Source organism: Sinocyclocheilus grahami, unplaced genomic scaffold, assembly GCF_001515645.1.
Source record: "Sinocyclocheilus grahami isolate Dianchi unplaced genomic scaffold, SAMN03320097.WGS_v1.1 scaffold679.1, whole genome shotgun sequence".
NCBI lineage: Eukaryota > Metazoa > Chordata > Actinopteri > Cypriniformes > Cyprinidae > Sinocyclocheilus > Sinocyclocheilus grahami.
The window spans coordinates 536,281-563,882 of NW_015505858.1; the positions used below are offsets into that span (position 1 = coordinate 536,281).

Below are 27,602 nucleotides of genomic sequence, written 5' to 3' on the forward strand. Positions count from 1 at the left end.
GGGCGCACATGCTAATCAGCAGATTTCTGTAATTTGTCTATACGTTTCTTGATACATACATTTTGAGTAATTGCTACACAATGCTGCATAACACCACTTTCCACCACTCAGCATTACTGAAACCTACACAGCTAGAACAACTGCCTCCATTTTTTGCCGCCTTAATGCCCGTGGAGCAATTACGAAACGTATCGAACAGCCAATGACTCTGTCACATCTCATTGTGAATTAATGACACGAAGAGCAGAGAAAGGTGAGCAAAAGGGCGCATGCTTGTTTCTTTAAAGGTCTATGAGCACTACGAATGTGCGCCCAAGAATGCATGTTTTTTTTGTACGTTTTACAGGTTCATTCACCGCTGCGTGCACATGGGAGCAGAGATTCAGTGTGGCTGTGATTTTTGCGGCGGGTGAGGATGGGTGGTTTTATTTTGGGCCTGTCGTCTGGTAAGTGACTGCCCAATCACGCCTGAGACGGCCTGTCAGGCTGAAGTATGAGGGAGACAGAAGGCGGAGACTTGGAGCGGGACGCATTTATGATTGACAGACCCTGGCTACACTGCAGAGGAGGGGAACAATGTACTAACTAGAGATGCACCGATTGAAATTTTCTTGGCCGATTCCGATTTTCGATTTCCGATTTTTCGTTAGTGTGATCTGCCGATACCGATTTTTGCCGATTTTCTTTCTAAGAACTATAATTGACAGCATATACAAACAAAAACCTACTTTTCTTCAACGCAAAGTTTTATTTTCATAAAAAAAACACAAGTAAAAAGTCAGTAATAAAATAAGAACAAATTTAAAAAAAAATGGCAAACAACAGTACAAATAAATGCAATAGAATAAAGAGAGCTATGAAACTGAGTTTTTCAGATTAAGTAAGTTTTTATTCAGGTAAGAAATACGACATAAATTAAAGTAATCAAATGTAAAATAATACATCCAGTGTTATTTTACATTTGATTACTTTAATTTCTGTAGTCTTCATTGTAAAAATTAAATACAGATTAATGCTTACCATTAAAGTTATAAAACGTATTCAGTCAAGAGCAGAAAATGATTTTCTTTGTCTTTTGTTCTTTGATTAACAGGAATATTGGACTGCGGTCCCTTTAGGACAGTGGTCGCCAACCCGTCGATCGCGACTGGTAGATCTTTATCACTGTCCCAGTAGATCCCTAAAATAACAGTAAAATAAGTACAAAAATGCATTACATTTTTGGGGTTATATTAATGTATCACTGAAGGGAACGGTCTTGAGAAAAGTTTCGATGGCAATGGCATTTTCTTCTCCGTATAAAGCGCGGCACTGCTTTGTTTACAGCGGTAACCAAGGAAACGCTATTGCGGTCTGTTCATAAGCAGTGTTGCCAAGTCCGCGGAATTGGGCTAACGTTACTTTAACACTGTTGCCACGGGTTGTTGTTCATGTCCGCGGGTTGAAGCGACCCCAATAACGTGATATTTAGCCCCTGGAATGCGAATTTTACTGGAAGATCCCCGCCGAAAAACGTGTATTTTACCCCCAGAATGGATTTTTACAGGGGAACCCCCTCGAAACGCAATTGGACTTGGTTTTATTGCGAAAATCTGGCAACCCTGTTCATAAGCGCCACCTGCTGTCAGAGAGTGTGTCTCATTCAGACCTGCTGTTTTTGTTTCGTGCAGATGTTTTATGTAGCAAATAAATAAATAACACCTAAAGTCAGACCATTCTTTTTTTGTTTTAAATCCTGAAATTAATCTAAATCAAATCAAAAACAACTGCCCGTGCAGATCGTGATTAAAATGCAGCGGTTGCCTCTAATTTCAAATGGCTAGATATTTTAGTTTGAAGCCAGTTTGTTTGTTATAAAGCAAATAGCCAATAAATAAATTTGCTTAAATATCAGTATAAGATTCAGCCAATTTGCTAGTTTAAAAAAAAAGAAAGAAAGAAAGAAAGAAAGAAAGAAAGAAAAGAAAATCTGAATTCTGAATCAGCTATGATCGGAGCATCACTAATTAAAAAAAACTAAGAAAAAGGCCTCAAATTTGAAGAACAATCTGGGATGTCTTTTTCTATCAATTCTTCAATAGGTAGATCTTGTCTTTCATAAAGGCCGAGGTCAGGGATCTTGGGCCTAAAAAGGTTGGTGACCACTGCTTTAGGAGTTTATCCACGGACCCAATATACTGTTCCGCAACATGCGTTCTCTTTCTCAACTTTTTAACGTTCCAAAACTGACTGTGTTTAACTGGATACTCACCAAGACAGGCATTTTGACATAATTTTGTATGTATTTGAAAGTTTTTAGCGCACTCATTTTGATATTTGTGGCTCACAAGCTGTTTGAGACTGAGCGCGGATTGTGCGCTAATATAAATCAGTTGTGGTGCGCGCGCGTTTGGTATAAGCGTGAAACCAGCGGGAAGGACTAAAATAATGCGCAATACAAGCACTATTTAACCGGAGTGAATGAGACCTGTGTGAGAGAGAAGGGGTCGTTGGAGAGAAGAGAGCGAGAATGTGCGGCTGATGTTATTGCCTGTGCCGCTGGTAACAAAACGGATCGGCTCGGAATCGGAAAGAAGTGAGACTGACCGACCGATCACCGATCCGGGCCGATCATGAGGAAAATCGGCCGATTCCGATCCCTGGCCGATCGATCGGTGCATCTCTAGTACTAACCATGATGCCGTACCTTTAAGAGGCATATAGTAAGTAAATAAAAAAGGTTAATGGGGAAATGAAAAAAAAAAAACCTTAAATGTACTTATCCTGTACAGATAATTTAAGCTTTCACAAAACTGAGTTACTCACAGAAACATTAACAAACCACCATAATTTATTTTCTCCCTAAGGTAAATCTTGAATACTAGAGCAGATTTTGTGTTAGGCTATGTTGTGTTGTGTAAGGATAAAAGAAACTCAGATACTTTGATCTCCTGAGAAACAGACAATACAAACTTACACTGGCATCTTCAAGACACCCCACAGAGGGGTGGTGCAGGAAACGCCTCTCTCACATATGCATCAGTGCCTTTTCATCTCCTCCCTCCACTTGATTCACTCAGAATGGTCAATAGTATAATGTTCTATATAAATGCAAATAAGATTTACAGTCACGTTTGGTATCATTTGAATAGTCTCAGGGCGAGTGGTACAATGGTCTTAATCTTACAAAAGCAGACTACTCCCAGGTCTTTCACACAAATTACCTTCTGTTCCCATTGAGGTGTAAACTAGCCACCCAGATTCCAATTGTTAGTATATGCCTCCATTTGGGGGATGTTTTATCTTGGTTTTGTATTTAAAGGCTTGCAGCAAAAGGGTCGGGGCGATTCTGTGGTCAGAGAGCCCGTAGTATGGAGTGTCTCCACACACTCTGTATTATGGATTTTTCCAAAAGGATCAGGGCGATTCTGTAGTCAGAGAGCCCGTAGTATGGAGTGTCTCCACACACTCTGTATTATGGATTTTTCCAAAAGGATCAGGGCGATTCTGTAGTCAGAGAGCCCGTAGTATGGAGTGTCTCCACACACTCTGTATTATGGATTTTTCCAAAAGGATCAGGGCGATTCTGTAGTCAGAGAGCCCGTAGTATGGAGTGTCTCCACACACTTCACACTATGTATTTTTCTAAAAGGTCAGGTATGCATCTTACTCTTAGATTTGTCTATGAGAATTTGATGTCTTGTATTGATTTAATATCGTTGAATTGGCTGTGGAGATAATTGGCATAATACATATTTACCTGACTGATAATAAATTGTAACATTTGACTTATTCTGACTTACTCTGAAATTATTTCCTAAAGTAGATTAAGTGAAGGCTTATATTTTCCGTAAAACTGCATCCAGGGTTACGTGCATAGCATGGGCACATCTGACTAACCGCTGGACCTTGGTTTAAGTTGTACTCAGCTACGTTAACCATGTATATGATTTCAGAATTAATTAAGTTGTACGTAGCTACATTAACTCTCGGGGTCTGGACAAAGGGTTTCAGAAGAACCACTGATTAATGTCGGGATATTACATGGGTAGCTGTAGGGGGCTAAACAGACCTACTATTTAAGGTATTTTAAATAGTATTAGCCACAAACCTCTGAATAAGGATTAGAATGGCGAGTTTTGTGATCGTGGAGCCCACGCATGCCGTGAGGCATCCTAAATAACATAGATTCCCAATGAACGAGAAAATACAAAGTAAAGAGTTAACTAGAATAATCAAATGTCAGAATAATTAGAGACCGACAAACAACCAATTTGCTTTTCAACCATAATTCGATGAGATAATAAAATGGAGTCAGATTGAGTTAAACCTAAATTGAATAACTCTGCGCGCTGAAAAGACAGAACACGCAAGAGACCTTCATCCGCCACTGGATACCTTCATTGGGCCAAGTGTGTGTTGCAAACCATTATTATGAAAATCTAAAATAAAAACAACTAAAATTAAATAAAAAAATAAATATAAAAAAATAAATATATCACCCATATATCAAAATTTAAAACAAAACCTTAAAATAAATTAAAACCAAACAAAAAATAAATTAAAAAACTAAAACCAAACAAACCAATCCAAATCCAAACAAAAAAAACAATCAAAACAAAAACAAAACCAAATAAAAAAAAACAAACAAAAAACAAATAAAAAACCCCAAAACAAAACAAAACAAAAAATAGTAAACAACTTACCAATCCATCTGTAGCGTCTGGACCACTCAAACACACAATATATATTTTGTTAGCTAGATTTCACAAATACTCTGTAACACCCCAGGACGCCGAACAGGACCCTGGTTTCATGGTAACCCGATTCATTTACAACCTTGTGGAATGCGAGCAGACTCTCAGCTGCATTCTCCAGAAGCAAGAGGCACAAATGCACAGTAGAAATTGACTTTTCTACTAATTAATTCATAGGAAAACCTTTCTTTGAATGAACACACATATTCTTCAGGCCATTGTGTATATTATTGCTGTTTTGTATTAATCTGTTGTATTATAGACAATTTTTATCCATGCTTACGATAAACCACTCATTCATATAACCTTACATATACCTTGTTTAGTATCTATGAATTCGCCTTCTGATGATCTAAACAAGAATGTATATTATATGTTGACAGAACACGCAAGAGACCTTCATCCGCCACTGGATACCTTCATTGGGCCAAGTGTGTGTTGCAAACCATTATTATGAAAATCTAAAATAAAAACAACTAAAATTAAATAAAAAAATAAATATAAAAAAATAAATATATCACCCATATATCAAAATTTAAAACAAAACCTTAAAATAAATTAAAACCAAACAAAAAATAAATTAAAAAACTAAAACCAAACAAACCAATCCAAATCCAAACAAAAAACAATCAAAACAAAACCAAATAAAAAAAAACAAACAAAAAACAAATAAAAAACCCCAAAACAAAACAAAACAAAAAATAGTAAACAACTTACCAATCCATCTGTAGCATCTGGACCACTCAAACACACAATATATATTTTGTTAGCTAGATTTCACAAATACTCTGTAACACCCCAGGACGCCGAACAGGACCCTGGTTTCATGGTAACCCGATTCATTTACAACCTTGTGGAATGCGAGCCTCATTAGAGAGGTAAGGATCTGGAGGTATTTGGTCTTCTGCGCACTGAAAAAGGTGAAGGGCCCCAACAACAGTGTGAAGATTGCCTGAAATGAAGTAAAAATACAGAAAACAAGTCAATGAAAGCAAAAAACAGTTTGAGTAATAGCAGTGCTGCAAGTAGGATACCAAGATAGATCTCTGTAAACATTCTGTGGTATTTTGACCGAAATAACTACCCAATTTGGCGCCTATTTCAGCCACAACTGAAATGTATACATGGGGCACTGATGCGTAGGACTTCACGAATGACGGGTGCTCCAATTCTATGGAAATCTGTGGAGTTTTGCGGATGCAAACTCTGTGCGGGCCTGCTCTCATGGTACACACATACATACTTTTTATGTGCTTGTGTGTGCAGTAGTGGTCGACCAATATTGCTTTTTTGACTGCCGATATCTTGGAAAGCAGGGTGGCCGATGGCTGATGTAAAGCAGATATAATTGTATTTATTTTAATTAATATTTAAGACATTATATCAGACATATTTAAGACATATTTTAATCATTTGGAAATGGATAAAAAAATAAATGTGTAAAATAAACATTTATACTTTAAACGACAAAGTATTTTTCACAAATAAATAAATATTTAATAAAAATATAATTAAAAAGGAAGTAAACACTGTAACCAATAGGGCACTCATCTGGGAAGTTTGTGTGCATTGGGATTTGGGATTTTTTTTTTTCAAATAAAGCCACGGTAACACTCATTTTACACTCATCAGCACACAGTGAAAATGACATGAATATGACATTGGGCAAAAGCATGAAGCGCAGCATAATTTGAAATCATGAGTTTACAGTTTGTCGATCGCGAATCTCCAGTGAAGCAGAACTCTCCTCCTGTCCACATTCAATTCACACGGACCGACCGTCACACAGAGAGTCATGTAGGATACAAATGAACACTTCACAAGCTGGATTTGACTAAGTTGGCAAGATTTTTTTAATTAAATGTTCATTAGTCATTCAAAGATTTGTTTAAATGATATAAATGCGTATTTGCTGAATGCTGACGGAAAACGAGAAAGTATTATAATGTTTGCCTTTCTATAATTAATAATAAGCAAAAGCAATCGTTATAATACTTTTTGTATACATTTTAATTCCTTTGTTTAACAGTTCTTTCTGATTATTAGACAGACTTCTATCCATATTAGACAGAGCTGTTAAGGATGACAGCAAACAAGGAGAATGTGAACACAGTGTGCGCAGGTGCTGCCGTTCTCAGTGCCATCAAAATAAAGTCCCGCCTCGAACGCATCGGCCAAACAGAAAAAAAACTTATGGCGATATATCGGTCGACCACTAGTGTGCAGGCACATAGATTCATGACTCACTTCTAATGAACTGCACTGGGTTAAGTGTTGATGCCAGACTCTTTGATATGTATATTACAAAATTTAGCATCTCCACAGACAGCTGCAAGAAGTACTGGACCTCCCAGTCCTGGTGTGCTTGACCATGCAAGCAAAGCATTTACTCTGAATGTCCCACATAACTACTCAATATTAAAATCACACCTTTTGTGTTTTTAAAGATTTCCCATCATGTTTGGCATGAAGGCACCTGTTCTAAATACATATAACTGTTCTAACCAGGCTAATGTCTTCCACCTGTGAAACCCATTTTAGGTGTGATCTTTCAATTTCCATTAAAAACACAATCACTGTTAAAGCAAGAAACTAAAATACATTTTTAACATTCCTGGCCTGTTTTTTCCTGAAAGTAATCTCTAATCTGATTCAGCTGGCCTCTTCTGGTACATCACAGAAGCTCTGACTCACTATTTTGCATATGGTGATTTGGTTTTTAGGCCACCAGCATACAGATATGTTTGCCAACACAGTTGAATAAAAATCTATCCCTTTTCAATCACAATTTGACCAGGTATGTGAATTTAAGTAAACCGATTCAATTTTGATGTCCTGTTGAGTAGACAGATTAATGGCTAAAAACGGAGCTCAACACACTCCGCTAAATTGATGGATGTCTCTCATTAAAGAGTGAATTGTAAATCATCATGACACCATTCATACTTTATCTTGAGCGGTGAGGAGTGTCTTGGTTTTTGTATAGTCAGATAGGATGAGAGTGAGATAACAGTCCATCATGATGCCTGAATATCTGTCCTGATAAAAGAGCTGACAGAGAGGCTGACAAAAGCTAAAACCCTGTAGGGACAAGACAAAAGAGCAGAAGACTCTAGGTTCATGTGCGGTTCCTATTAAGGATTGCAATGGGACAAGAAAAAATATGGCAGAAGTTAAACCGTTACCAGGAAAAGGTTTGGACTTATATGATAATTGAGGAGAGATACTGAAGAGAGGGACAGCTGGGTGCTTTTCTCCATTTCGATTTTGCTCTGAAACTGGCAGCACATTGCCTAGATTTATGATTTCAGTTCGAATGGACGTCTTATACGGTATTACAGTTAGTCGATCTAAAACTGTGATTATGCTTTAAGCTGTCAACCATGTTGGCACGCAAATAAGTGGTCTGAACTTTTGCATATACATATGTACATGAATGTCTGAGTGTGTGCAATTTTTTTTAGTTAAACTATTCCTTTAACAGCTAATGAACAGTTGCTATTAACTTTTACTAAGTCATTATTTAAATATATATGTTAGTGCTGTCAAAATTAGCGCGTTAACACATGCGATACATTTTTTTCATTTTAACACGTTAAAAATATTTAACACAATTAACGCCGGGGGCGGGGCCAGGGTTGGCCACCCCACTCAAAACTGCCCTTTTTTTCACAGAATGCCTTTACGACCATATCAAACAGGAGACGTTTCAGACGTGCGCTCCAACTTCACTTAAGCGGCAGGCACGAGTCAAACGAGCACGGAAATGGTACTGTGCTTGCAGTGCGTGCTCTTCAACTGCACCAACGCACGCTGTACCCTGTATGTACTACGTGCATGCAATGTCGAGGTCAGTTAAGCCATGAAGTTACCAAAAAGGTGATTAAAGCTGCCTTAAAACTGTGCATGCATGTATTATGTTTTATATTAGTCACAAACCTGAAATGGTTTTCCAAACTGTCCTGGAGCAGCCCAGCAGTGTCTCCCTCATCTAACACACCTGATTCAACTCGTCAGTAAAGTAGAGACTTTAAGACCTGAAGTGGGTCAGAAGAAATTTTCAAGTATTTTCAGAGAAAATACGATGCGTGTCAGATCCAAGTCATGTTCATCAGCGGCATCTCTTAAAGAAATAGCAGCCAAATAACCTAATAACCAGCTGCTGTGATGTCTGTTAATCAAAGGGGGAAAAAGAAAAGAAAAAAGGGTAAAATCAATAACTTTTATAGCTTTAAGGATTCATCTATATTTAATTTAGAATTTCATGTTTGATAACTTTATTTACTTTCTATATATTTCTGCTGAAGGGCTCAGGTAAATATGACATTGATTATAATGGGTTTATGTGAAGATTGTTTTAAGTTCACTTAAATTAGAAGTTATTTTTTAAAGTCTAATAAATTATAAAATTCATAGCTCTCAATTATACTGTAATGTTGAATGGCTATAGTTAATGGTTAAATATTAGGGGGGGAAACAATTTTATAGAGACATAAGTAGTATTGGTATCAGTGATACTGACCTTCAGCCATAAAAAAAGAGATGCCATTAAACAAATATTAAAAAATATACTGTCTTCATGTTGTTTGTACATTAATTTAAAGATTGAATGTGAAATTATTGCAAAATAAAAGTATATTTAAAAACTTTAATATTAGGTGGGATTAATCTAAAATTAAAAAAATAATAATATTAGGTGGGATTAGTTTAAAAAAAATGTGTTAATCTTTTTCATCGATTGACAGCACTAATATATATATATATATATATATATATATATATATATATATCTGTCAACCATGTTGGCACGCAAATAAGTGGTCTGAACTTTTGCATATACATATGTACATGAATGTCTGAGTGTGTGCAATTTTTTTTAGTTAAACTATTCCTTTAACAGCTAATGAACAGTTGCTATTAACTTTTACTAAGTCATTATTTAAATATATATGTTAGTGCTGTCAAAATTAGCGCGTTAACACATGCGATACATTTTTTTCATTTTAACACGTTAAAAATATTTAACACAATTAACGCCGGGGGCGGGGCCAGGGTTGGCCACCCCACTCAAAACTGCCCTTTTTTTCACAGAATGCCTTTACGACCATATCAAACAGGAGACGTTTCAGACGTGCGCTCCAACTTCACTTAAGCGGCAGGCACGAGTCAAACGAGCACGGAAATGGTACTGTGCTTGCAGTGCGTGCTCTTCAACTGCACCAACGCACGCTGTACCCTGTATGTACTACGTGCATGCAATGTCGAGGTCAGTTAAGCCATGAAGTTACCAAAAAGGTGATTAAAGCTGCCTTAAAACTGTGCATGCATGTATTATGTTTTATATTAGTCACAAACCTGAAATGGTTTTCCAAACTGTCCTGGAGCAGCCCAGCAGTGTCTCCCTCATCTAACACACCTGATTCAACTCGTCAGTAAAGTAGAGACTTTAAGACCTGAAGTGGGTCAGAAGAAATTTTCAAGTATTTTCAGAGAAAATACGATGCGTGTCAGATCCAAGTCATGTTCATCAGCGGCATCTCTTAAAGAAATAGCAGCCAAATAACCTAATAACCAGCTGCTGTGATGTCTGTTAATCAAAGGGGGAAAAAGAAAAGAAAAAAGGGTAAAATCAATAACTTTTATAGCTTTAAGGATTCATCTATATTTAATTTAGAATTTCATGTTTGATAACTTTATTTACTTTCTATATATTTCTGCTGAAGGGCTCAGGTAAATATGACATTGATTATAATGGGTTTATGTGAAGATTGTTTTAAGTTCACTTAAATTAGAAGTTATTTTTTAAAGTCTAATAAATTATAAAATTCATAGCTCTCAATTATACTGTAATGTTGAATGGCTATAGTTAATGGTTAAATATTAGGGGGGGAAACAATTTTATAGAGACATAAGTAGTATTGGTATCAGTGATACTGACCTTCAGCCATAAAAAAAGAGATGCCATTAAACAAATATTAAAAAATATACTGTCTTCATGTTGTTTGTACATTAATTTAAAGATTGAATGTGAAATTATTGCAAAATAAAAGTATATTTAAAAACTTTAATATTAGGTGGGATTAGTTAAAAAAAAATGTGTTAATCTTTTTCATCGATTGACAGCACTAATATATATATATAAATAAAGGCATATAAAAAGGATAAAAAAGGTACCTCAGAGCAACCAATAAAGCGGATAATACAAGAAATAAGCATCTCCATCTTGATGAATTCCCATAATGCATTGTTGTCAGCATGAGTTATCTCGAAATGTATGCCTGCATCACTCCCACCACACAAAAATACACAACCAAACCCTTGTTCAACGATGGTCGGAAACACCCACGACCCTAACCATTTACTCCTGAGCAGAACTCCTACATCCCAGAACGGTCATAAAATACCAAATGCAATCTCACGTCAACACAAAATGAAACTGAAAACATAAACCCTGTAAAACAGCTCAGCTTTTTTTATGGGAGGCAATGTCTAAGCTAACCAATCTCAGCTCTGATGGTCAGGCCTGCTGTAGCTCCTCGTCGAAAGCCTTACTTATAACATATGCTGCACTTTCCGATTTGAAAAAGGACGTTGGCAGAAAGGTTGGAAACTTGACAGGAGCTTGTCCACGCATGCCAGGAGGGCAGAGCAATAGTAACGGATTTCCATTCCCTGTCCCATTCCACGAGTGTTGCTGGTGCTGATAGTGAAAATGGTGCAACATTGGCACGCCGGTGCACAACGCATCTCTCAGCTCTGATGGTCAGGCCTGCTGTAGCTCCTCGTCGAAAGCCTGACTTATAACATATGCTGCACTTTCCGATTTGAAAAAGGACGTTGGCAGAAAGGTTGGAAACTTGACAGGAGCTTGTCCACGCATGCCAGGAGGGCAGAGCAATAGTAACGGATTTCCATTCCCTGTCCCATTCCACGAGTGTTGCTGGTGCTGATAGTGAAAATGGTGCAACATTGGCACGCCGGTGCACAACGCATGCCAGGAAAGGACAACAGGAAGGAAGTTTGGCAATAGATTGGAGTGAGGGGAGAAATGGAGGGACAGGGCCAGGCAGAGAGGGCATCAGGGGAAGGAGAAAGAGCGAGAGCCGCAGGGTGCTTGGTGACTCAGACATGACACAAAGAGAGACAGAGAGGCACTGTGACATACTGTACTTGTTATCAGAACACAGAGCTCATTAATTAAAGGTGCAATAGGTGATTGTCTTCAGAATATTTTTTTTTTATGCTGGTTGAAAGTCTCGTCACATCCCGATAGCAATCATTAAGTGAAGTGGTCTAAATGTATTTACAGTATATATTCTGTGGAAGGCGTAGGACCAAGAAATGTTCATCCAATCAAAACCCCCGGTCCGAGCGTTTTAATTGGCTTTCCTACCTGCCTGTCAACGTATGTATTAGCATACCTCTGCGCACCCAGTTCGCGCAGACAGGATACGTCATCAGCGCATTCACGCACACTGTGCAGACAGAGCGAGAATGGCAGACAAACATCAACAACCCGATCTTCCTTCCTGGTATTGTAGTACTTTTAAAGTTTTCTCACCGGTGAATGACACATGATGTAGCCCAGCGGTTCCCAATTCCTGTCCTCGCGATTCAGATAACTAACTCGTTAGAAGTGAGCTACGTGCATGAACTGTGTTCCGATCGATATGATCCCTACACAGTGTTCATTGCTCCCTCCTCCCAGAGCAGGGCAAATCCGTTGAAGTTTACTTCACTTCGGAACATGGGCTGGAATTAGGAACCGCTGATGTAGCCTATTGTAGTAATCTTGTCTCTGGTATTCTGGTCTGTGAGCGTAAATGCGTTGAGGGGGTATGGATTTGGACGGTGATTGCAGGGTGGGTGGGACGTTAGCTTTCAGTGCTATCAGGCTAAAGTTAACATTTTACAAGATCTCCTACTGCACCTTTAACACTAATAAGCGTAAAATAGCCATACATGAAACTCAAGCCATGGAAGTGTTAGCACTGTTTGCTAAGGCAAGCATCTCTATTACTACGGTTTATGCTTGGGGTTAAAGTTTTGCAACCTCTTTAGCCTGAAATCAAAGCACATTTTAATCAATGGCATGATTTAAAATGCGATAGAAAAAATTAAATAGCATAACGGAATAATCAATATAATATTAATAATGATAATAATAGTAATGTATAATATTAATTGCAACGTAACAACATGCTAGATGTTACATAAAACATTAAAAGTGTAAAATAACATTCAAATAAAAAATATATAATAACAATAATAAATGTAATATAATTTACTTTATCGAAACGTGGCACTTCAAAGCTTCCAAGGTCAGATCTTCCCTTAGCAACTGCTCCCACCAGCACTTTGTGTCGCAGCCGCACCTCAGCTCCTTCCGCTGCTGCTTCTGCTCTCCACTTCCTTCTTGATTTTACTGCCACTCTTGCTCCAATAACCTTTGAGTCTGAGGATTCACGGTACTGCAACACTTCTCTCACTCGCATTACCATGAACTCCTCCTCGATAGATTTCAAGGGGAGTCTCAGTTTACAGGACCTCCCATACAGTGCAATACTACTGATATTTCTAGATAAACCAAGCCATCTTCGCAAGAACCGGCTGACTACACTCTCCAGTTCGGTAATGGTTGAAATTTGGAACTATACAGCAGCAGTGGCCAGAGGATTCTTGGTAATATGCCGTGCTGATAGACCCAAGCTTTAAACCGCCCTGGAAGGCCACTCCTGTCAAGTTCCTGCATTTATTGCTCACACTCCTCCCAGAGGTCTTATTGCAGCTTTGTCCTTGAGAGTCGCATTGAAAAATGTCCCGAGACTTTTAACAGGGTTCTCCATTATAGTTGGGATTTGGATGTTCTTTATTGAGAATCTGAATTTTTCAGAGACTCTCCCCTTCTTTAGCATTACAGATCTCGACTTTGCAGGCTTAAAGGACATCCTAGCCCACCCCATCAGTCTCTCCAGCCCCTTCAGTATCCACCTGGCTCCTGGTACTGACTCTGTTGTAATCATCATCCATAAAAGCTTGTATGGGTGGTTGGCGGATTCCAGATCTTGATTTTGGGCCTCGACACTCTGGCTCTGCAGGTTTAACTAACATGTTCATTGCCAGGCTAAACAGGGTGACTGAAATAGTGCAGCCTGTGATGATACCAACCTCCAACCTGCACCAGTCTGTTGAAACTCTCAGGTGGAACTCGTTGCAATGGTCCATAATGAGCTTTGTGATGCCTACAGGAACATGGTGCCTCTGCAGGGCACTCTCAACAACTTTATGGGGAATTGAGCCATATGCATTTACCAAATCTAACCACAGCACCGCTAAGTTACCATTGGTTTGTCTGGCCTCCCTCAGCAGCTGCGTGATGACTCCTGTATGTCTCAAGCAGCCTGGCACCTTTGGGATACCTCCCTTTTGGACAGAGGTATCAATGTACTTATTCCTCAAGAAGTACTCTGTTAAGTGCTTTGCCACCACGCTGAAAAAAGATCTTTCCTTCAACACTTAGCAAGGATATTTTCCTAAACTAGTTGATGTCTGCTGAGTTTTCTTCTTTTAACCATCCAGCAAACCTTTTAAAATATTTTGATAAATTACTGAAAAAAATTAAATGAATGACTTTTTAAACCGTTTAACTGATTGTATTAATCGGTCAAAATTCTTACTGTCGGTTAATGGTTAACCGGTTAAAATGAGCATCCCTACTTATTACACAAGTTGATTATGCATGTTTAATAGAGTGAGTAGTATTTTTGATATAACTATGCTTCTAAAAAAAATGTACTAAAGAAACTGTGGCTGATATTACTTGCCAGTGCATTGTGGGAAAAACTGCATATTGTACATTTTGTACAATCCGCCTTCACGAATATTTAATATTTTTTATATATCTTCCTTCAAAGGCAATATGCACATGCAATGCTGTTCTCCAAGCAGCCTGGCACCTTTGGGATACCTCCCTTTTGGACAGAGGTATCAATGTACTTATTCCTCAAGAAGTAATCTGTTAAGTGCTTTGCCACCACGCTGAAAAAAGATCTTTCCTTCAACACTTAGCAAGGATATTTTCCTAAACTAGTTGATGTCTGCTGAGTTTACTTCTTTTAACCATCCAGCAAACCTTTTAAAATATTTTGATAAATTACTGAAAAAAATTAAATGAATGACTTTTTAAACCGTTTAACTGATTGTATTAATCGGTCAAAATTCTTACTGTCGGTTAATGGTTAACCGGTTAAAATGAGCATCCCTACTTATTACACAAGTTGATTATGCATGTTTAATAGAGTGAGTAGTATTTTTGATATAACTATGCTTCTAAAAAAATGTACTAAAGAAACTGTGGCTGATATTACTTGCCAGTGCATTGTGGGAAAAACTGCATATTGTACATTTTGTACAATCCGCCTTCACGAATATTTAATATTTTTTATATATCTTCCTTCAAAGGCAATATGCACATGCAATGCTGTTCTTAATACATTTTATCTTTCACAATAAACATCTTGTTGCTGGGTAAACACTGAGTCAATTTCCATGCTAATTTTGTCCTTCTTTCGCAGGCCAAAAATTGTGGTCACTGGAGCATTCTGACCGATTTGGGCATCTTCTTTTGGGTGACTGTAATGTTCCTAACGCAATATCAGATAACAAATTCAGCAATACTGAGCTCATCTAAACCCAACACTTGACTGAAATGAGATAAGCCAAAAAAAATTTAATGAGAAAATGCAAAGGTGAATAGCTTGACGGAAAAGCAGGACTTGACTTATCGCATCAATATGAGTGAAATGAAACCAACAGTCGATGACCGTTATTTGGCACCAGGGGATGGTGACACTGTCACGGCACAAGACGTCAAATTCAGGATAACAAATATCTGAGCAAGTGAGATATTGGCATTATGACTTGAGTTTCCTGTTTGGAAACAAACTATTTTTGTAAAAGTACACACCCTTACATGTATTGAACAAGGTGTGACTGCAGAAACTGCCCAATAACACCTGTCAGCTTCTATTTAAAGTGTGTAGTGAGCAAAGCCAGGATGGTTTTCTTTCTGATTACTCCCCTAACTTCAGATGTACCAAGTGTGGATGGCTCTAGTGGGCATTTGTGTCTCTGGGAAGGCCCACGTGGTGGCACAGAATGTAGGATTATAACTCAACTGATAGCGACATGCAAAACAGGGATTATATTTCCAATCCCCACAGTGTCAAGATCCCAGTGGCATTTGTCTCCACTGCTAATCTTTGTTAGACATTCTAGACAGGATCAACAAATGGAAAGCAGATACACTGCTATACATCAGCTAACAGAACAGACAGACTAGAGAATAATGTTTAACTTGCAATAAAAACCATAAGCATTCTAAAACTAACTTAATTAACAACAATAATACACATATGCATAGAAGAATGTACAGGAGAACATTTAACTACAACACTCCTTTTATGCTACATTACCTGAACGTCCTACAAACCTCAAACTTTAGAGTCTTGTAGCTGACCTCAGATTTAAAGCCATCAGTGTAAAACAGGCTAATAAAACACATCAGGCAGAATAAACCTGCTACGAAGCCAGTGTAAAAACTGTGAGCCAATAATGACTCTGTAATTGAGTTTTTTTTCAGCTCATTGTATCTGTCAGGCAGCGTCATTAACCTCCAAAATGAGCTGTTACAATTAACGGCTCAATTAATGAGTAAATGGATCAAAACAAATGCATTAAAGAAAGCAAATTGAAAAATTTTAGTGGAACCACAGTTTGACCCATCCTTCAACAAGAAAAGCAATTAAGGCCTTGTTTTGGTTTGGGGTAGGTATATTGGCACAAATTGAATACTGGATTTAAACATAATACTTTAACTTCATGAAACGCAACAAAAGTAACTGATAAAAACTCTCAAGGATGTATAATGAAACAAGCCTAAATCTTTTAAAAGTCACTCATGGCATGATCGGAAACCAATATCTTACATGAACTTATTCAAAATTAGCACAAATTAGAAACTTTCAGGCATCAGAACCGTGGTGCAGGAGTAAATCACGCTCAACATAAGATGCTCAGATCCCATAAGGGGTTATATATACGATGGTTCAGGTTCTGGCTCGTTCAGTCTCTGCCCAATCATTTCTGATGATCCAATAAAGCATCTGTGTAAACGTTATATAAAAAGCAGCAAATATGCTGAGAACTCCAGGAAAACTGAAAGCTGTAAAAGTCGTGGCCTAATGGTTAGAGAGTCGGACTCATAACCCAAAGGTTGTGGGTTCGAGTCTCGTACCGGCAGGGATTGTAGGTGGAGGGAGGGAATGTACAGCGCTCTCTCCCACCTTCAATACCACGACTGAGGTGCCCTTGAGCAAGGCACCGAACCCCCAACTGCTCCCCGGGCGCCGCAGCATAAATGGCTGCCCACTGCTCCGGGTGTGTGTTCACGGTGTGTGTGTTCACTGCTGTGTGTGTGCACTTTGGATGGGATAAATGCAGAGCACTAATTCAGATTATGGGTCACCATACTTGGCCACCTGTCACGTCACTCACTCTAAAGAGAGATCTTTCTGCATATTGACCTTTACAATCACAGAAAGCACGAATATTCATTTGTCCCAGTAGATTTACAAATTAAGACAGGAAGTGTCATAAAATCAATGCTGTATATGTGAATCTTTGGAGGTCATTGGTTTTGTCTGCTTGAATCTTACAGTAGGAAAGGCCAAAAGACCACCGACTCAATATTGGTCTCAATCCATGACAACATTTTCCAAAAAGACCTTTTCTTCACTTACAAAGCGAATAAAATACAATAAAACCGATTTGTTGGGCAATTTCCTTCTCTTTTTGCTTACTAACAGACATGAAGCTTGTGTATTACACAAGTAGCTAAACTTTCATCTTTACATTTTAGCCGTAGCTCAAACAATCATGTTTAATTGTTTAAAAAGCTCAAAACTAAGACTAATAAATACCAATTAGCTTCCCAACTCAAGAGCTAGGTTCAAGGTTCAAAATCTTGTAAATATGATTAATAAGTCTGTTGGAATGGGTGTAACCCTCCTCACTCTCATTCATAATCACACAATCTGTATTTCTAACGGTCACAGAGCCAATAAATCACTATGGAAGAGCTTGTCGTGAGTCAGGCGGTGTTCATTAAAGCTGGACAGTTGCATTACTCCGCCATTCATGGGTCAACAGCTCTCTCCCAAAGGCCTTTCGTAAAAAAATAATGTCTATATATATATTTTTTAAAAACCATTCGTCCGTTAAGAGTCATTTACAGCATGATTACTCTGGCAACTGTGGTGTGAATCAAAGCCGAAACCTTTCTAAATCAGCGGGAGTCACTGAGGAGCAGGTCTAATTCTCATGACTTTGTAATACTGTGTCAAGTTCACCAAAGTACTTAGTTCTCCTGTAACCATAGAGCTTTCTATTTTGTCCAGTTCAACGAAAGCTAAATAGAGTCAAATCTTTTTCTCGCCAAGATCGGGGCTGACACGACTTTCAAACCAGGTCACCATGTTAAGTCACAAGGACAGTCCCGCCAGAGCAAGCAGGGGCTATGTGCCTTGACCAAGGGCACAACAGAGTTTTGCAAATGTAGGTTTTTAATATGCAACCTGTTGGTAAGAAATCCAGACGTGCATCAACTAAGATTAACCACATTACAGAAAGAAAGAAAAAAAAACAAAAGGAAAAGAAACCAGAAAGGCAGAGGGAAAGGAAAGGAAAAAAGAAAAGCGAAAAACTAAAAAAGACAAAAAGAAAAGAAAAAAGAGAAAAGATCAACAAAACAGAAAAGGATATAATAAAATTAAGGATAAAGGAAAGATAAAATGTAATTGATTAAATTTAGAAAAATGTATATTCATACTTCATATTCCTCCATTACTAACAGTTTTGAAAGACACATTATTATTGTAAAACATTTATTTCAATGAAACTGATATTAAGTTTCTTATACTCTTTTAAAGCCAAACAGCAAATTTTGACAGAAAAGACAACTGTGAGGAGCTGGGTTTCCACCCACATATTTTTATGAAAAAAACAGGGTTATTTAAAACAAACAACCATTAAAACATCAGTTTGCTTGATTTGGATTAAAGAAAAAGTCATGCACGAGACATGCACAAACTACAAATAAATATTAGCAAATAATTACATATATATAAAAAAAGAGGAAATCTGTTTCAATCAGTACTAAATGAGTCTAAAAATCTGCTTTGTTGATAGAAGGTATGACAAACTTGAACCTAAAAATAATATATATTTTTAAAAACAAACAGTTTTTGTATTCATAACTGGCAGTAGAGTGGCAGAGTATTTCATTTTCATGTCATTTTCTTTAAAAATATCATTCAGACCTTCCCTACTTTAAAGCAGTCAGGGGACTTAATTATATTTTTAAAAGAAAATGGCAGGTCAGGGCTCGAAACTGTGATTGAAATACTAAAAAAACAAAAAAAAATACACCAAATAACTCAATCTAGTCAATGATCCATACCGATATGATCCTCACATTTATTCCATTTGGTAAGTACTAAAGTAAATCTGAAGTAAACATCCAAATCCACTGCCATTATCTCAAACCTTTTTAAATTTGTAAATCTAAAATGCTCCTAAACAACAGTCAGAACCCCTTTCAGGCACCAAACATGAGGAATGAAGGTCAAACAAGTAGCTTGTGTGTTCAGGGTGACATACACAAGGATGTTTTAATAATGAGACATCGGGTTGTTCTTGTGGATTTCATTTCATGGAAATCACGTACAGCCTCGTCCCGACACCCACTGATGAAGACCATTACATCACCCCGCGATGTCCTTGGACCAGATAACCAGCTTTTCCAACCCGAGAACAATATTGTACCCAGCAGGAAACTCCCAGTGAACATGCAAGCTGTTCAGTGGACTAAAGTTAAGCTTGCAGAAATGGGCTTATGGGAAATTAAAAGTAACAGAATAAGACAGAAGAGGACCTGAATGAACACTAAACCCAAACTGGTGGTTGGGTGGTTACTTACAGGTCCAAGTCTATGATATTCCGGTCTCTTCAGCGTTAATCCATGGGATTTTTCCGACAGCTAACACTTCTAATAACAAAACGAGACACTAAAACATTTGGGACCGGAGCTGTCGCTGTGACATCAACTACCACAATTTTTACAGCACTGTGACAGATCATCCTTGCATATCCTACAGAAGATATAAAGAGCTGTCAAATGTGCTGCAGACGTGGTATATCATGATCTTAACCCAAGGCTGAGTTTCTTTTATCTGAATTTACATCCCTGTCGCTTTAAGTTTACCTGCCACATCTTTTCATAGTCCTCACGACAACTTCTTCCCCGCTTGGCAAGAACCGGCAGTGTGACTGTGGGTCAGCCAGTGTTCGCACTGGCACGATGGTCCCACTGTGGATTAGAGAGAGGACTCTTCCCCTGGTGGGCCACTGCTCAAACTCCTCATCCTGCTGTGCTAATATCCACTAAACCATCTGCGTTGTCTTATTCCTGCAGAGTCATCTACACTCAGAGCTTTCTCAAAGAGAGCTGCGAAATCAAAATCTATTGCTGTCAACTCTCAAATGGTGCTGTAAATGTAAAATTAACCATCATTGTTTAGAACAGTTTGTCATTGTCCTTTGTATCTAAACTTGTATGAAAGCACCAAGTTGGAGAAAGTTTAAATGGTAGTAATGAGGATACAGTGGAAAATCTGGATATTTAAGCTAATCATTCTAAAAAGTCCCTGCAAGGAAATACATTTTTATAAATGTTTAGCAAAAAATATGTACTGCAGGTAAATTTCACTGTATTGCATTAGACATTTCAAACCAACTTTGCAAACCCGTAAGACCTTCGTTCATCTTCTCAAAACAAATGAAGATATTTTTGATGAGAACGAGAGCTTTCTGAATATTCCATATTCGGCAGCAACCTAATTGACATGTTCAAGACCCAGAAAGGTAGTAAGGACATCATTAAAATAGTCCATGTGACACCAGTGGTTCAACCTTAATTTTATGAAGCTATAAGAAAAATTTTGTGTGCAAAGAAAAACAAAAATAACAAATTTATTCAACAATTTCTGCTCTTCCGTGTCAGTCTTCAAAACGCATTCAGGAGAGTACCACGACGTACCATGACTATTTTAACAAGGTCTTTACTACTTTTCTGGGTCTTGAACGTGTCGGTTGAGTTGCTGTCTATGGAGGGTCAGAAAGCTTTCAGATTTCATCAAAAATATTTTTATTTGGGTTCTGAAGATGAACGAAGGTCTTATGGGTTTGAAACAACATGAGGGTGAGTAATTCATGACAGAATTTACATTCGAGTCACACTATCCCTTTAAGCCCAGGGCTCGACAATAAGGACTACCCGATGGTCCGGGGCCAGCGTGAAAGCCGTTCGGGACAGTAGACGGATTTGTCACTTGCCCGATCAGGCCACGTCACGACTTATCATTTGCATGTGTTTTTAAGACTTGTTAATTTAAAAACTCAAGCAATTTAATAAGCATTTGGGCATGAAAGACAACTACATTCAGTACTCGCGCGTTGTGTTCTGTGTGAACAGTGCGTGCACAGACAGCCGCCTGAATGGGCAAATGCATACAAAAGTATGTCAAAATACCCACCCTGGCAAGTAACTTTGTAGCTTTAACAATGATTAATCTATATTGAATTTATACACTGGAGTATGTTACAGATGCACTGATATACCGGACATTTTTTGTTTTATTTCTGCAATAAAACACTGCAATCATTTTCTCAATGGCCATTTGTGTGGAAATATTACGTTGTTATTATTATACTTACGTCTGTAAACGGGCGTTAACAGAGGCCAGAGATGATGAAGACGGACACAAAGAGGAGAAAATATTGTTGCAGGCAAAACAAGATCACTGTTCACGATGTGCGAAATATAGGAAGAAACTCCAAATATTGAATTTTATATGAATGCGTTTCTGAGGGGAAAGGAACTGACTGTTTTCAGAAATGGCGTTTTCTTTTCATTTGGTCTCCGTATGATGCATTTAAATAAGTGTTAATGGTTAATATGCGCAGCGCTGCTGTGTTCACAGCTGTAACCAAGTAAGCGCTCTATCAGTGTACCATAAGCGCTGTCTGCTGTCAGAGAGTGAATCTGCGTCTCATTCAGCCCACCTGCTGTTTCTGTTTCGCGCAGATGTTTTATGTAGCATAATTTCACAAAGCTAAAGTCAGGTTATTCTGTTTTTGCTTCAGATTTTGAAATACTATACTATATACTATACAGTCTAATATAAATCAAACATTGCACTTTTTTTTCAATTCATGATTAAAATGCAGTGGTTGCCTCTAATTTCAAATGGCTATGAAAAATCAAGGTGCAACACAGAGTGAAGAATATGCAAATGTTATTTTATATGTGATTTTTCCATTTCTGTACCTGAACATCTACAAACATAAAAACCTAAAGCATCATTTCATTTCTATTTTTGTGCTATAGGCCTATATTTAATTGTGCTATTACTTGTAATTTGTTCATTTGTTCTTATTTACTGGCTGTCACTTGTCTTTAATGTTTAAACTTTATATTTATTTTTGGCTAGTGATTTTTGCTGTGGTATCGAAATTGAAATTTGAAAATTTAATTGGTATCTAAAATATTGGTGTCATATAACCTTATTTATTAGAATACAAGATAACTGCTCAAAAACAATGATAACAGCAACTATTTTATTTTTTGTGGCAGGGCCAGTGAAAACGTTGGCGGGGCAAGTAAAAATTTGAACCACTGGCCCAGTAGAAAAAATCCTTAGCGTTGATCCCTGAAGTCATAAGCACATTTTCCCAAAGACAAGAAAAACAAATTTGATCTCGAGTAGATTTATTTCTGTGATCAAAGCTGAATTTTCAGCATCATTACTCCAGTCTTCAGAGTCACATGATCCTTCAGAAATCCTTCTGATGTGCTGATTTGATACTCATGAAACATTTCTTCTTATTATCATATGTTGTGCCATTTTTTATTTTTTGTGGAAACCATGCTACATTTTTTTCAGGATTCATTGAGCAATAGAAAGCCCAAAATATCACCCTGACTAAAGTTGTGGACTTCAGGGGGAAAATAAAATGTGACAAAATTACAACTTAAGCTCACTTGACTGCATCGTGGTTTATGCCACAAGAATCTAAACGACCATCATATGACTCCGTAGCTTATGAGCAAAGACTGTTTGGTACAAAGGTTCCTCCCATCAAGATGGTTAAGGAAATGAGCTAATTTAACAAGGACCCATAGAATAAAGGTGATCATGTACAGCCATTAATCTCGCTTCCCCTTCAGAATAATTACCAGCCCAATGAGAAAAAGGAGGACACCTTCCTGTCCTTGATATAATTTACAGCCTCACTCCACATTATCCCTTCCATATTTAAACAGATCCACGGAAAGCTCTCAATACTTTCCCTAAAATGAATCAACAATGTCTTGATCTTGAACTCAAGTATATATTTTAAACTTTCGAGTGCTTGTTTGACAACGTTTCGGTCAAAAGATGCGTGTTAGTGCCTAACGGTCAGATGCCATTAAAGCCTGAACGGATACTCTGGTTCTTTAAAAAGCTCTTTAAATTGTACACTGAAATGTATCGACAGCAGATGAAGTCTCAGTCTACTGATCTTCTTAACAGCTTGCAGTGAACACGACAGATAAAATGGCAGTTTTACACAGTGTGGACCTTTACTACTGATCAAAGCAGATACTTGCCGGGCAGACAGGCCTGTCTGACTTTACAGGCAACAAAAAGACTCTGCCTTAGCCATACCCCTTTCAGACAACCCAAAAAAAATCTACTGAAGTCTTTCACAATTGACAAAACTGCTTAATTACGGGTAGAAAAATGACTATTATTTTGCTTTGAAATGCCGTTTTTTTTGTCCTTGTCCCACAGCCCTGATATTTTCAGAGGTTTGTGTGTCATCCGTCTTGCACTTTAAAAATATAGCATTGCTCAGGGACAGCTGTTGAGCCAGAGCTCAAAAATAGCTCTTTGTTTGCTTTGCCACTAGAACAGCAAGTGCTGGAACGGTTTTCTTTTTTTTAAATGATGGGATAAAATAGTGACAGCAGTGATCTACTTAACACTTAAAAGGGAGAAAACTGTGAAGAAATGAGAAGATAACTAAATGAATTAAGCACCTGCTGTTACATACACACTGTCCGTTTTGAAAACTAATGTGCAATGAGTCATGAAACGTGGAGTGTAAATTGGATCATAAATGCCATAATTACATAACTGCCTCAGGTCCTATTGTGTTGGATTATTCAGTGAAAATGTATACAACGTGCCCTGAATACAAATATAAATTAGCTTTAATTATACTAGTAAATTTACTTGGATTCATATTTTAATATAAAATGTATATTATATATGGCTGCGTAATTTACTTTTATTTACATTTTAATATCAAACTATTAAAATATAAAAGTATATAAAGGTCATTTCAGAGAAATATACATAAAACATTGTTAAAATTACATATTTCTCTTCATATGAAATTACTTCTACTCAAGACAAATCAGTGACAACAGGGAAAAATAATATATAGTCTAACATTTCATGACCCAATCAAATCCTGATGGATGAAGTCCCTTCCCATATTAATTTCCATTGAATATTTTATTCAGAAATAGGTAAAATCAGGTCACCTAAAAAACAGATGCAAATCCATGCAAAGTTTTCCTTCCATATCAGAGAAAAAAGACCACAGATCTCACCTGATCGGACACATTTTTTGTGTTATACTTCTGCAAATTTATAATCTAAATAATGTGTTATGCATAAAACTATTTTATGCTACTTTATACAATACTATATAATATTAACAATGCTCACATCTGTAAGTGCCTTTAGATTTTAATTAAAATGATATTTTTGTTCTGTTGGGGGTTTGGCTTTAAAAGCATGAATTTAACCAAGAAACTGTCCAATATTATGGCACCAATTACAGCTGGTTCCATTACCAAATGTATTATACCCGTTAGAGCACCACTTTAAAAATAAAATAAAGTTTTACACAATTAACGGTTGTGTTGTGTTATTGGTGCGAACAGCCGTTAAGCAGTACAAAGCAGAACAGTGGCTAAAAAGGCCTTTGCTGAGACATGCAGTTTGAGGACCTTTAGTCCAGCACACTCCATTCCTGGAAACTCTTTGGCCGCATTCCCCTAAAGAAAGACATCCATAACATCCCTCTTTGTGTGTCACAGGTAGAGAAAGAACAGTGTCATGGTCTGCCACCCACTCAGGGATTATAGTGAGGCAAGGTGTTATGTGAAGGCATAATATCCCTCTTAATCTTCCCTTTTTTTCTTTTCTAAAGCTGATGCCATGAGGCTGCACTAATGTGTCAAACATCAATCCCGCCGGCCACGAGGGGATACAACTGACCATCGCTCTCAAATATTCTCAGGCAGACCACGTACGGCTTCAAGTCAAAGTCAAGATGCACCAAAAAGCAGAAAAAACGAATGCATCGTAGCTGAGGGGTCATCACTCACTCTCTCTTAAAAGCAGGTTTCAAAAGTAAGATAATTTAGGAATATATTCAAGACATGTTACAAGGGCATATGGGCACAATTCAATAATCTGGAATATTTGCTAGAAACATTATGCTTCAGTGGAGAACCAAAAATGTCCATGAAAGCATTTCTGAAGATTTAAGATATAATAACAGGTGAAACTGTTAGATCTTCTCATTTTCTCACATCATGGCGCCTGTAATAGATTTGCGCTACGTCTAGCAGCAGTCTTCTTAACAGGACGGGGGATAGATTTGCATGATCAGCACTGATCTAGAATGCAAGGCCAGACAAGTAACCAAGACTCTGGTTAGACTAACTTGCATTGATTTGAAAGAAGTGTCAGTGAGGAACTGCTAATTAACAACGCGATTAAAAAGCAATCAAAGTGATGAACTAACATCAGTTAAATGTTCTCAGACAAGCTCGGGTATACGTCGAAACTCAAAACAAAGTTAGTGCAAAGATGGGGGATTTATGTAAATGTCAGTCATTTGCATGCAAATGTGACCTGACATTTTTGTGGTCATGTTAAAACACCGAAGTACCAATGCGTGTTTAATTTTGCTGATGTGGTAAATTTGATGGCACAGTCTTAAAGGGTGAATCTCACAAAAAATCTTTGCCTCATATTTCATCACAAGATTAAAAAAAAGGCTCAAAATTAAGAAATATTAATTTGCACCAAAAAAAAAAAAAAAAAGTCATCCTATTTTTAGGACCATTAAGATTTGGGATTTGTTGCCATTTTCATGTTCATTCCAAAAAAGCAAATTTTTGCCCCAAAAATCTCATTACTGTAATGCAGAAAAAGTTTCTTCACATTAATCTCATATAGTGATGAAAACCTTCCTTTCCAGACACAATTTTATTTATTTATTTATTTTAATCAGAATAAACTAAATTCTGTGCACTTAAATATATTAACAATATTACATTAACATTTTAATAATGCATTTAACACTTAAACTATGCACTGTTTTTTAATATTACAATTAGAAGAATACTTCTTTTTTTTTTTTTGCATTTCTGTAACAAGAATTGCCAAGTGCTTGGTTAAACATCCCGTGGCACAGATTTACCTGGTCTGAAAAAGCTCATAAATTTGGTGGCTCAGACATTTGGGCCCTATGGACATTCCCCAGACTCCAAATTGGTCAATTTTCCTCGCTCACAACAACAGAGACAGTTGGAGGCTAAGGTGAGAGGAACAGAACAGCCCCAGCTGGGCGGATTAATCTTTCATCAAATAAGAAGAAAAGGTAACACTTTACAATAAGGTTCATTAGTTAACTACATTAGTTAACATGAACTAATAATGAACTGCACTTATACAGCGTTTATTAATCTTTGTTAATGTTAATTTCAACATTTACTAACACATTATTAAAATCTTGTTAACATTAGTTAATGCACTGTGAACTAACATGAACTAACAATGAACATCTGTATTTTTATTAACTAACGTTAGTGAAGATTAGTAAATACAGTAACAAATGTATTGCTCATGGTTAGTTCATGTTAGTTTATACATTAACTAATGTTTAACTAATGAACCTTATTGTAAAGTGTTACCGAAGAAAAAAAGATGATTTATTTAAGGGCATGTCCAGAAGGAAAATGAATGATGCTCTCTAGTCAAACGATTCAGAGTTTGGGAACGGAAGATGTGGGTGATGCCTGCGTACAGAAATGATCTAATAAACTAAACTAAACTAAACATTCATAACGTCAAGGCATGTGACCTCATCTTAAAACTCAACACGAGATGACAAACTGAGCAGCCCCAGTGACACTCAGTTCATAAGCTGGGCGGATTAATCTTTCATCAAATAAGAAGAAAAAAAGATGATTTATTTAAGGGCATGTCCAGAAGGAAAATGAATGATGCTCTCTAGTCAAACGATTCAGAGTTTGGGAACGGAAGATGTGGGTGATGTCTTCTAGCATCCTAAATGCCTGCGTACAGAAATGATCTAATAAACTAAACTAAACTAAACATTCATAACGTCAAGGCATGTGACCTCATCTTAAAACTCAACACGAGATGACAAACTGAGCATGATGGGGAAAAAGCTCCACATCTGTAAGGCGAGCACATATTCTAAAATCAGCATCATTTCCTATGGTTAACACACAGTAAGAGGCTTATCCATGCGATGAGATTTTTTCCAAAAAGCTGAAACAATGCTTTTTATTGGCAGATGGGACAGCCACTTCCCTCATTTCTAGAGATGAAAGAGGGTGGAGCAGAGCGGAATGAATCAGCACATCAATCACTG

The 27,602-nt window shown here is 37.4% G+C and overlaps 1 protein-coding gene across 1 annotated transcript in view; it reads right to left on the reverse strand.

The window, feature by feature from the left end:
• The window catches only part of LOC107559245 (transmembrane protein 104-like), a 61,510-nt gene that overhangs the window by 14,915 nt on the left and 18,993 nt on the right, over window positions 1-27,602 (reverse strand). The window contains exons 9-10 of the mRNA XM_016242992.1: window positions 5,603-5,688; window positions 5,454-5,461 (exon numbers count right to left, since the gene is read on the reverse strand). Of these exons, the coding sequence (XP_016098478.1) occupies window positions 5,454-5,461; window positions 5,603-5,688 (94 nt within the window). The remainder of the gene's footprint in view (window positions 1-5,453; window positions 5,462-5,602; window positions 5,689-27,602) is intronic.